Genomic DNA, 12,026 nt, shown 5'->3' with positions numbered 1-12,026 from the left:
ACATGCTTGAGGTTCTTCCTAGTGTATCTGGCTTTTCCAGACATGCTGAAATTATTGTCGCTAGCTTATGTAACAATTATCAACTTGCATAGCTTCAGTCAGTGTGGGTATGACTTAGACGCCTGTGGAGTAGAAAAAGAGAGATATAAAAGAAAAGTTGGGGGTTTTTCCTTGAAAGTGTGTATTCTTTTATTTATTTATCAGTTTATTTCTCCTTGTCTTCCAGTGAGTCAGCAGTTGATAAACCGCATTGATCAGTTCCTGGAAAATAAAGGTTCCCAGTACTACATGAAAGGGATTGACTGTATCAGAGTTTTTAGAGAGGAGGCCATGAAGGTAATGTTAATGTGTGAATACTCATACCTCTTTAAATTAAAAGCATGATGGGCCTATTTGCTTGATAATTTATTGCTGCTGCAAAAAGAATTTAAATATGTTTCAAATTTTAGAAATAGAGTTGCATTTTATGGGGGTTTTTATTGTTACTGGAATGGGGACTGGCCTCTCTGGTATTACTTGCTGTTGTTTGTTTTTGTTTAAACATGAAACAGAAGGCCTATGACCTGATGCTTGTGCTAGTTAAAAGTACAATCCTACAATTTTTTTCTTCAACAAAGCTAGTTACAAGAAAGTCTTTCTAGCATTCTGAGAGGCACTTTTTGTGGCTCACCTTTCCTTAGAACTCACGGTTTTAATAGAAATAAAACCCAAATTCTGTAGAGGCTTTTGTGTTCACCATGTTAAATAACTTCATGAAGAATTAAGCTTGCAGTGCTCTTTAGTAGTTTCAATATTTCTTGCTTACAATTGCTGTTACATTTTTTTCAGCTGTCCAAGGTGCAGTGCTTTAATGACTTTCTGCAGGCACTGAAATCAAAGTTGGAAGATAAAGCCTTATCTGATTTCTGGGAGATTATGGTACAAGGTAGGATGGGATTTTAAAAAAACTAGACAATTTCTAACTGTATTGCATTTATCCATTAAGTAAGAAAACTGCATTAGCAGTGGGACACTTAGACTAACCCCACTGCATCATTTTGATATGCTTCATTCCTGCAGCTGTTTAAAAAAAAAAACCTTTCATGTTGCAGCTTCCTTTCTTTTTCTGCACTAATAGTTTCATATCAGCATTATTCATAAAGCATTGCCAAATCTTGTTGAAATGGTAAATTAATTGTGGAAGAGACAAATTAAATGTTATAGGGTAAGGAGAAGAAGACACAATTTCAGCTGAATTTCAGAATAAATGGAAAAACTCATGCAGTAGAGCTATAAAAAGATTCTTGCAGTTTAAGCTTCCAAAAAGTCATAGATAGCGTTGAAATGTGTCACTGATCATGTTGTATTTAAGTAACCTGAAGGACAGAATATGTGGTAATATGACACCTACCTATGATTAAACTGGGAGATACAAGGCAGTGCCATTCTAAAAGACATTTAGAGACTACACAAGTGATAAATAAAGGAACATTTTCACAAATAGAAAATGTAGTGGACTAAAAAAAAAAAAATCTTTTACCTCATACTCTAGTTTTTAATTGGAACCAATGCTAAGAAAATCTGTTAAATGCCCAGCTGTATCTCTTAAGGGTACATGCTATAAAATGCAGTGATGTGATTTTTGTGTAGTATCATTCAAAGTGATAAACTCCAGACATGCTGTAATGTCTACTTTGTCCAGCTTTGAATTACAGGATGGGAATTTGCTTAGCAATGTGAAAAAAACAGCACAGGGCAGCACTGACAAGAACATTATATTGAGTAGTGCTGTAGGGGACCTTCTCTGTATAAATTTGGAAAAAGAAACCAATAAACTTTGAGAGACATGAACTTGGCTCTTTCAAAGCCATGAATAAGTTTTAGTTAGTGTAAATCAGAGTTTTTGACAAACTGGATTATGTTTTTTAGGAAATAATCAACCAAACAAACAAATACAGAGAGAAATTATAATTTCATACAGCATAGGTTATCTTCCTTTGAGAACATGGTGAAATGAAATCTTGATGGTTAAAATGTAATCTGGCTGCTCTCAGTAGGCAGTTGAAATTGCCTTTTTACTTGCTGCTAGCAAGAACAAAAGTTGTTTTCTCTCATTCTTGCCACATGACCCATCCCCTCTTTTCTACCAAATGTGATGTGCATTGGGTCTTGTTATGAGTGGCTGCCATCCCCAAAAGAAGATGGATATAAGTTAATGAGTTGGGGGTTCAGAAGAAAGGCAGATCTGTTTGACAAATTCCTTTGTTTTATCAAACTCTGCCATGTAGTTCTGTGAAGGTGATGCTACACTTACACTGCTGCTGAAATTTTTATGAATCTCCTATTCTTTGCTCTCACACCCACAGCTGCTTGTTCAGGCACAAGTATTTGTATGGCCAGTGATGAACTAGACTGGAAAAAATATTGGGGTCAAAATAAATGGAGAATTTATTTTGAAGTTTTGTTAGGGAGGTGGGACATCACTACACAGGGTGCTGCTGCTGGCACAACCAAGGAGCAAAGTGGGGCAGGACCAGCACTTTGGTAGTCAGACTAGGTAATCACAGCACAAGTGTCTGAATGCTAGGAGTTAATTTTTTCTGAGGACCTGAGAGCATGCTGTGAATGACTAAAAGTGCAGTTTCTAATAGATTTTCAGCATTTCATCTGTGATCTATGCTTTCAGTGTCTCATTAGTTTGATTGTCACAATATTAGCAGTTTCCTAAATGGATACTTCCACAAGCTTATGAATATGCTCATTAATTTATTTTTGTATCGTATTTTATATCATAGTTGACTCATTTATGCGAGTCACATTTTCCTTTGAGTGATACTCTTTTTTTTTTTACTGGTGATGATGACACATCCAGAAGTTGGAATGTAGAACATTTTTTTCACTTCTAACATTAGGTGAATTTTTAGGAAGCCTTCTAATGATATTTTTATGTAATTTTTTTTTCAGAAAGAATTTCTTTGATCACTAAAGATGAAGCAGAAGGAAGTTTGGTGACAGGTGAAGAGGCTGAGAAGGTATCATTTTTTTAATGAGCATCTGTTTGTATAGAGCCCTTGCTGTGGAACTGAAGACTTTCTCTCATGGATAAATCTTCAGCTGAGTGAAATAAGATCCATATGAAGAAATAAGAATGTTCATTTGCCACGCAATTGAAACTTCTGCATTTCAGAGCAAAAACACGTTAGCATGTACTACAAGTTTTACTGTAATTGGTCTTTTAAAAGTAGCATGTATTCAAATGGTGTGAAAATATCCTCTACAAAGAATAGGAACTTCAGCAACTCAGTGCAGTGGAACAGCAGAGTGCTCTTTACATATGTAAGATAACAGCAGAATACTATTTCTTCACAGAAAGAAATATGTTCTCACTGGTAGCACAAGTTCAAATATCTGACACTTGTTTTAAAAGGTTTTGTGAACTCCAGCAATTCAAGTTGTTGAGGTTAGTTTTCACCATACATGCAGTGATACCAATATTTTAACTTTGTGCAGCTCTTGTGGATTGGTGAACATCATAGGTGATGCTGGGGGTATTATTGGTGGCTATATTAGATCCTTCTGGAAATGGGAGTTTTGGACTATTTACAGGCATAATTTCTATAGATATGTAGCATTTTAATAACTACAGAGATGAATGAAGGATGTCCCAGTTACAAAGGACTGAATTGTAACAGGCAGAATGGTGCCTTCTCTTTGGAAGGAAGCAGAATTCAGAGCTGCTGTCAAAAATTATATTTGTGTGGAGAGGATAAGACAGATGTTTCTGTACCAGGCTGCTAGTTTAGGAAAAAGGTCCTTGTATCACATACCCCCTCTGAAGTTAAGACTGTGTCTAAAATCACCATTTTGCAGAGAAGTAGCTTTTATAAAAGATGCCACATTGATTTTGCAGCTTCCAGGCCTTCCATAAGCAATAGCCAAGAGTGAGTAGAAGTAGGTTCTCTATGATTTAGTAAATGAGTAGAAAAAGGTTGTATTTTAGAAACTGCTTTTTTCATCTGTAACAATTTACCTCAAGGTGAAGAAGGCACAGAGATGTCATGAAAATGAAAAGCTAACAAACTAGGGGTCCAGAAAGCTGAGCACACATGCAGGATACAAATGACAGAGTATGGTGATTTTTCTGGACATGAAGGACCTACTGGCTATTTATCATTGCACATAAAGGTATAGAGCAACTTTTCACCCAGTGGTGGTTTTAAAGAGTATCAGTCTTTTTATCTACTTCAAGTGCTATGAATTTATTTGGAAACTTCCTAAGACAATATTGTTCTTGAGAATTGTACTTTCTAGTCTGAAACTACCACTAATGTTCAAAAAATGTGCTAATGCTGTGAAATAGCCACTGTTCCTTGAGAAAATCTCTGCTAGCCACAAAGACCTTGCAGCATACCATTGTCTTCACTGTGAGCTTGTGGTGACTAAAAAATACTGTGCCTGTACAGGAATGCATCACAAATGATAGAGTACTGAGGACTGGATTCACAGCTGCCAGGCTAAGCTGGAGAAGGCATTTATAGGCTGACTGCCAATTTGCATTTTTGTTTACCTTCATCCTGCAATCACCGTATATTGCAATACAGGAAACTATTTTGTGACTGAGGGTCATTTTGTGATTGATTGAAGGTCATACAATAGCTATATCTTCTCATTAAACTGGAGAAATACGAGATATCACATGAAATCAGTTTAGCACCTCAGTTCTCTAATATGGCAGTTACCTGAACTTCCAGAGTAATTGGATTGCATCTCTTTGCTAACTAAGCAGTTAGCAATTCCAGATATTGACTAGATAAGCATCTCCCCACAGTGTCCAAATCCAATCCCAGAACCCTAATTCCCGTTGTCTCTTAAGGGGTCATATGACTTTTTCATTAAGAAACTGCAAGATTGTGTATTCTTGGAGTGAGATCTGCAGGGATAGAATATTTTATCTTTGTATTGTGAGGCTGCTATAAAGTCTCGTCCTCTTTGGTCCAATTAAACCCTGCCACAGTTTTCCTGTGTGATACAAAGCCAGCATTTTCCTAGGTCTACAGCAGATTGCAAAAGTGGTTAATTTAGTTTCTGTACTGAAGGTGATACCCTTTGCTTAAGGGTTATATTAGATTTTTTCGAATATCTCCCAGTAGAGTAAGATGCAAGTTTTCTTCACCTCTGTACAGGTTGTGTGCAAGCCTGTAGGTCATGGGGTTGTCTCTCAGTGTTGTCCTTTGTGACACAAAAGCCCTTTCTCTTATGTGCTGTTTATTAGCTGCTAGTAGTTGCAAGACTGTTTTGTCTGTAGGATTACAGGTTTTATAGGCTTGCTGTCTGCAGGAAAAAGGAAGAACCTACCAGGCTGCTTATTAGACAGGTCAAACTTTCCTTTTTCTTTTTGCTTGAGGTAGGTTATACATGCATATTTTCCTATCACAGAGAATTTTTTTTTTCCCTGTAATAGTGGAGATACTCTTTTTAGAGCCTGAGAATGGTAGGTTAAAAGAGCAGGAATGTCAAGTGTTTTTTCTGGTTGCTTTAGGGAAGATAATGGATTTCAGCACAGCTATTATATGTAATTTGCTTTTGCATAAATGTAAAACAGGTTTTCAGAAAAAAACCCCAACTTCGGATGTTCAGCATTTGATGGAAACTTCAGGTTTCAATTTACTGCAAATCTTCATTGTACATTTCTCTAGCTTTTAGCTTTCTTTGCATAATTTAGTATGAGAAAGCTGCTTGTAAAAATTTTGAAAAATATGCTGCTTCCAGAAATACCAATTGACTCTTAATTAAACGTGAAAAAAGGAAATTTGATTTGGCACAAAAAGCCTTTCGGAGCTGACAAATGTCATGAGCTTTTAGTTTCATAGTATGTGCTTTATATTACTACTAGATTAAGAACTCTTCCAACAAAAAAGATAAGCAGACGTACAGCATCCTGAAATTCTAATTCCTTCTGTTATATTCCTTGCCTTTTCTTTTTCATCAGCTACAGAATCTCTGCGATAAGTTAAACTCAGCTTGTTAGAATATGAATGTTGTTTGTGCAGTGAGATTTCTCTATTTCTCTTGGATGTTGCTGCTTAGGATGCAGGAAAGGTCTGACCACTGGTCACTGGGACAGTGAGGCAGAGGTTGCCCATCCTCTGTCTTTGGTGTTACCCAAACATGATGTATTGGCTTTGCATCCTAGAGGATGCAACAGGAGAGTTAGAGTTCTACCCCATGTCTAAAGCTGTCACTGGGGTCCTAGAGAAGGATCAGAATATTTTATTTATTTCAAATAATGCTGAAGTTTTTCACACTACAAATGTATGGTCTCAGAGATTGGTGATGTTAATCCCATGGCCTCTTACAACCTCTCTGGCTGATACAGCTGAAGTCCCCAGCTGAACAGCAGCTCCCTTTTAGGAGCACAAAAGAGTTATCTAAGCAGGTATTTATAGCCTGTTTAATGTGGCTGTTTTCTACTTAGCTGTTCTCTTTCATCATCTGGAGTAATAGTGAAGTTGTTTCTGACTTAAGGATGACAGGACTCCAAGTCTGGGAATGTGGCTTTTCCTCCTTAGCTTCATACCTATGTTTCCAGGGTTGTTTCTGGCTCTGTATACTTCTTCTGGTGCATTTTAATAATAAGAAAAAAAAAATTTTATATTAAGGACATTGATAAAAAGGTAGTAACTAGGATTTGTAGACAACTGGATGCTTTTTAAAGTAGGAGTTAAGTATTGCCATTTTTTCCCTACCATTTTAGTGTTTTGGGTTTTTTTAGGCTAAGAGAAAATCTGTGAAATAATTTGGAGGTGGTTGTACTCCAGATATTGTCTGTATGTTTGATTTCAGTTTTTATAGTATCTGAGCAACTTACCTTTCTCTTCTGTTTATGAATATCATGCTTTAAGTGAAGGGCATATGGTGAGTTGTATCAGCAGCTACGGCAATGTAATTTTACATAATGAATTTTCCATTTTTAATACTGGCATTCCAACCATCTTGCATGTTATAGGGTTTTTTTTTTTAATTCATATCTTTGTTCACGTGGTAAATGTTAATTGAATTAAATGGGGAACTTATAAATTCAACACAGAACTAGAATGTTCTGGGTGTAGGAAATGTCTCAAAGAAGCCCTTGGTCACCCTCATGTATGTACTCATATAATTGGGGGCATTTTGTTATCCCTGAGCATTTTGTAGCTACACACAATATTTCTGAAGAACATAAACCTGGTCAAACTGAAATGGATAAAATTTCCATCTAATCCAGAATCCCATCTGACAGTGGACAAAAAGGGATGGGTAGAGAAAAATGTACAGTCCCAGGCTGCAGCCACTGATGCCTCAAAAACTTCTCGTGCCTGAGGTTGTTTCTGTGGGCTTAGTAGACGTCAAATGATTTCTCTTCTATGCATCTTTATCTCCCCCCGAGTCTGGGGAATAATATTTGTAGCATCCTTATCACAGGGTGTTCTACAGCCTAACAATGTGTTGTCTCAAGAACTGTATCCTTATGTCTGGTTTTTGACACACTTCACCATAAAACCCTTTAAAAGCAAGTCTTACAAAGTTTTTTGTAGTTTAATATGGTTTTGGAGGGTGGAAGCCAGAAAACACTTCCTTCCTGGTGTTTAATTTCAGGTGGCTTTGTTTTGATATACAGAAGAGACATTCTGTTAATTTAACATTGAAGGCTCTCAGTTTTGTCAGTGTCACATAAATACCTTTTTTTTTTTTTTTTTTAAGTTCTTGGCTCCAAAAGAACAGAAAAATGAAACTCTGCCTCCTGCAGATGAAGGTGGTGATGTTGATGATTTGGTGAGTACCATAAAGATGTGGTGTGGCTTTAGAATTAAGCTCTAAATGAAAGGTGCAGCAAGAGAGCCAAATGCTTCTTAAAGCAGTAGATATTAGGGTTCATGACTTAGCAAACACCTAAGGAATTGAATCAGAAGAGCCACATGAAATTACTTACTTGCTATTGTAAAACTTAGCCAGGTGTGTAATTTCATAATGGCAAATACTGTGTGATGTAGCAACATAGGTGTTTACAGGGGTGAAATGTGTCCTCTAATATGCTTCAAAAGAGCCAGTGAGCCATTCATTTAACAGTGGATTGGTATAATTTACTATAATAGCATATTAAAAGCTTTATAGATCTTGAACAGCTAGTTATGTGGGTTGAAAACTCAAAAACATTTTTTAAAAGATGTTTTGATTTTTTGAATTAAACTTCTCTATATAGGCTTGCTGAAATTCAAGGATACCAGGCTTTTTAATAAATATTTTAGCCATCTTTTACAGGCTGACTCATTACAAATCTGTCTCCAAGGCTTAAGCTGATGGTGTAGATGGTTTTAAAGAAGCATTAATAACAGACAGATTTCTACATTTGGACTGTACTTTTAAAAAATCTATAAATTCACAGATGATTATGTGGAGATGAGATTTTTAGGTTTGTTTTTGGACTTTATAGAAGATTAGTACTGATTTCTGTGCAATCTATTTATGTTAGATGATAAGGATTCCCAAATTTGCTTGGTTTTCTCAGCACTAAACACATGTAAGAAATAACTTCAATGCTGCTTCTTTCAAATCTGTTTCTTCTGTTTGCAGCTGGACATGATGTGACCAGTGATACATGGTGACTATAGAAGCAAAGTTTTGGAAGAGATGTCTCTGGGAGATGGGGCCCAAAAAAAGATGCTATGAGAAGACAGTACATCCATCTTTATTTTCTCAAATGAGAACAGAAATCCCAGAAACATTTCCAGCTGGTATAAATGGCATCTGACTTTCAAAACTAGAACAGAAGATTGAAATTGTCTGAAGTATTTGGGAAGTAATGATACCTTTAAGGCATCTTTTTTTTTTTTTTTCCTTTAGAACTGAATTTAGCTTATCCTTTGTATTGCTTTAAGCTGAACACTACTAAATTTAATGAGAATCTGTTCTGATGCCTGAAATTCTTGTTATATTGCCTGGGAAGGAAGACAGAAATGTAACAGCAAGGTTACCAGGTAATACTGAATATTTAGTGGAGATAACCCTATAGGTTTATTGTTACAGAAGGGGAAAAGTCTGTTATTTTCATGCTTTAAAAAAACCAACCAACCAACTCAAACAAAAAACAAGATAGAGCAAAAAAAGTCCAACAAAGCATCATGAAAATTACCACAGAGGCTTGTGGGAAAAAATTCTAGGCCAGGGACTCACAAGTTAATAGTTTGAAATACAAACTATTAATACAACAGATTCTAAAGCACGTAGCAGAGCCAGGTGTGCTGATTTTGCCACACTGACCCCAGATCTGTAATTATGGTCATCTCTGTACTACAGGTTCTCTATCTGTCAGCTCAGCAGCAGCCCAAGGTTTCTGTCCCTTTCTGTTACACATTTTCCTGTTTCATGTGCTGGGATTTTTGATTTTTTTTAGACTTCTAACTAGTACAGTTACTGTAGATGCTCCTGGTGCTAAAGCAGAATGAATCAGTTCTGTGTCCATTCCATACACTGCTGAGAGCTGCTAACCCAGAGCAGAATGCCTCAAAGCTGTGCACTGACAGCTGTGATAGGTAAGTGATAATAGTTAACACTGGTAACCAGGATGGAGTAATCTCTACACAGAGCAATCCAAACTGGTCAAACACTGCTTAGAAAGAGACATTCAAGTCTGATTACAGAGCAGAAGAGACAGTAAGGACACCTTCACACATGCTTGTCTGTTAGAACCAGATTCATTCCTTTAAAAGCTGTTGTTTCATTATTATACATGTATAAATATACTCTGTGAAATGGTATTAAGATCACAAAAAAAGGAAAAATCATGATCTGTAGTTGCAAAATGTTGTGGAATGTTTGCACTTTTTACTGGCCAACAGCTCCTGTGTGGGAAATAGCAATTGCTTTTTGTCCCTACTTCCTTACCCAGCAACCTACTCTCCTGTCTTGCATCCTCTCCTGACTGAGTTGAAAGCATTTCTCAAATGCAGGTGGCAGGGAGCATCTGCAAATGCAGACCTTTATAGCTTTTGTATCACCAGAAGATATTTTTCTCAACTGTAAATAAGGATTATTTGATCAGTGTTTCAAAGGCCAATATATGGGGTATACTGGCTGGGGGTTTCTTTTACACTTTATTTTTTTTGTTTAATAAAAACATTTTAAAGGTCGGGTTTTGTCTTCAGAGCCATGTTTGCTAGAATCAGGTGACTACTTATGCAGTACCTAAAGGAAACTATCAAAAGCCCCTTTTCTGGGCCTACAATGCAAACATTGAATATCAAAATTCCCTTCACAGAAGCAGAGTATACTTATTCTTTATGAACTCTAAACTTTGCAACACCCCAGTAAAGTAGTTTTTACTATATTGCAGTGATGATGAGAAAATCTTGGGTCAAGGCCACACAGAATATAGAACCTGGTGACCAGAATATGGAGTTACTTTGTTTCTTTTGATTCAGTAGACCACATTTCTAGAGTGTATTGTTTCTGTCAAGGAATATACATTTAGTTCATGGAGAATTGCTGCATAGATCTTCTTGCTACCTGTACAGCACAATACATTCAGGTGGGCTCAGTGTGGTGATTGAGTTGCTAGTGCTGAGAAGAGGAATGAGAATTTATGACTCAAAATAAATAAAAGTGAATTCTTGCAAGGCAAGAACAGCATCTTTCATTCTGCCTGGGCTTCTGAGTTCAGTCTTCAGAAGCTTCTGATCTTGGGGAGGGTCTGTCACATCAGCAGCCTGATTTTACATTTGTTCTGTGGCAAAGGGCCAGCTTTCATGTTCTCATTCAATGACTGGAAGTGATCTTACATTTAGTTTAAGCTCACATTTTCAGTTACAAATCTGACTTACTGTTTGGTGGGCTGACTCAGTGTTTACACTGAGAATTCCCATTTTCAATTGCCACACTGACCAGTCCTCAGTAGCACTAGAGCAGTTAGTTGTTCCCTTCAAAAGCAGCTGTAAAGGAAACATAAAGTGCATTTGCTTTACTGCAAGCAGCAGAACATAACATACTTTATAGGCAGAGAAATTATCAGAGCATCTACAAAAAAGAAGACTGTGAAGACTTCCTTAATTAGAAGGGGGGTGTGGACTTGGGGAGGTGGAGAATATCCAAAAGTATTATCCCAGAAAGGGTAAGTAATATGTGAGGGAGCTGGGACCATAGCATGGAATTGAGAGTACTCCACAGAAAAGGACAAAATACTGGGTTTGGGAGTCATAGAGGAAGAGTAAGACACTTCTGGTTACAATATACTGTGAATCTGTAATTATCTAGGCTATATCAATTCTGCACAAAGCATTTTGCTCTGTCACTGGGTAATGAGGTCTGCTATCTATTATGCAGTTCTCAAGTTTGGTCTCTCCTTTTGTACTCAGAAACCACATTTGTCCTCTTGGACAGTTGTCAATATGCCACAGTAATAAAAAATAACTTGTAGAATGCTACATAGTTGAAGACTTGAGAGTTGTGTGATATTAATCAGGTTGAAATGAATGTCAGGTCAACAGTATGATGCCAACGTGTTTGGACAATTCTGAAAGCAAGGCTTCATCTCTGTCCTTAGAATGTGGCACAGAAGTATTACAAATGCCATCAAAACACTTCTAGTGTGAAGAGACCTGTTCTGCTGCACTGTGGTCTCTTAGTTGCCAGAGTGAATTTACATCTTGCTGACTTTCCTGGTATTTGGGTTTTGACAGAATTGTCTGTTTGATGTTGGAGCAGGATCTTTGGAATTAGAAAATGAGGAAGGAAAAGCAGTTATCTCAGTTCTGAATTCTAAAGACACAGGCCGTTTTTGTAGTCTGCATTTGCACATGATAAAAGGCAAGGGAGGAATTCTCTTGTGGTCTCAGTAGGGTTGGGGATAATCTGGAAAGAAGAATTTTGACTTGGCATGTTGCTAAGTTGGCAAATATACTGGTAGATATTGCTGCTGTGCTTGTAAGGGTGGGTTTGGATTTGTTCAGCCTCCCCACTGTCAGTGTGAAATAAACAGTTAAATTTAGCTGTTGGTTTCTGACAGTGGGAAACTC

The 12,026-nt window shown here is 37.0% G+C and overlaps 1 protein-coding gene across 7 annotated transcripts in view; it reads left to right on the top strand.

Moving 5' to 3' along the window:
• Nucleotides 1-10,145, top strand: part of XRCC5 (X-ray repair cross complementing 5) — a 54,452-nt gene extending 44,307 nt beyond the window's left edge. For all 7 annotated transcript variants that reach the window (XM_064434903.1, XM_064434902.1, XM_064434904.1 and 4 more), the window contains 5 exons: nt 227-336; nt 829-925; nt 2,944-3,011; nt 7,720-7,791; nt 8,590-10,145. In XM_064434903.1, coding sequence (XP_064290973.1) covers nt 227-336; nt 829-925; nt 2,944-3,011; nt 7,720-7,791; nt 8,590-8,604 — 362 coding nt within the window. In that variant the 3' untranslated portion in view covers nt 8,605-10,145. The remainder of the gene's footprint in view (nt 1-226; nt 337-828; nt 926-2,943; nt 3,012-7,719; nt 7,792-8,589) is intronic.
• The last annotated feature ends 1,881 nt before the right edge of the window (nt 10,146-12,026 follow it).

This window comes from Passer domesticus, chromosome 10, assembly GCF_036417665.1.
Source record: "Passer domesticus isolate bPasDom1 chromosome 10, bPasDom1.hap1, whole genome shotgun sequence".
NCBI classification, from domain to species: domain Eukaryota; kingdom Metazoa; phylum Chordata; class Aves; order Passeriformes; family Passeridae; genus Passer; species Passer domesticus.
The sequence above is the reverse complement of the archived record's forward strand: the minus strand, read 5'-3'. Positions and strand labels throughout refer to the sequence as shown.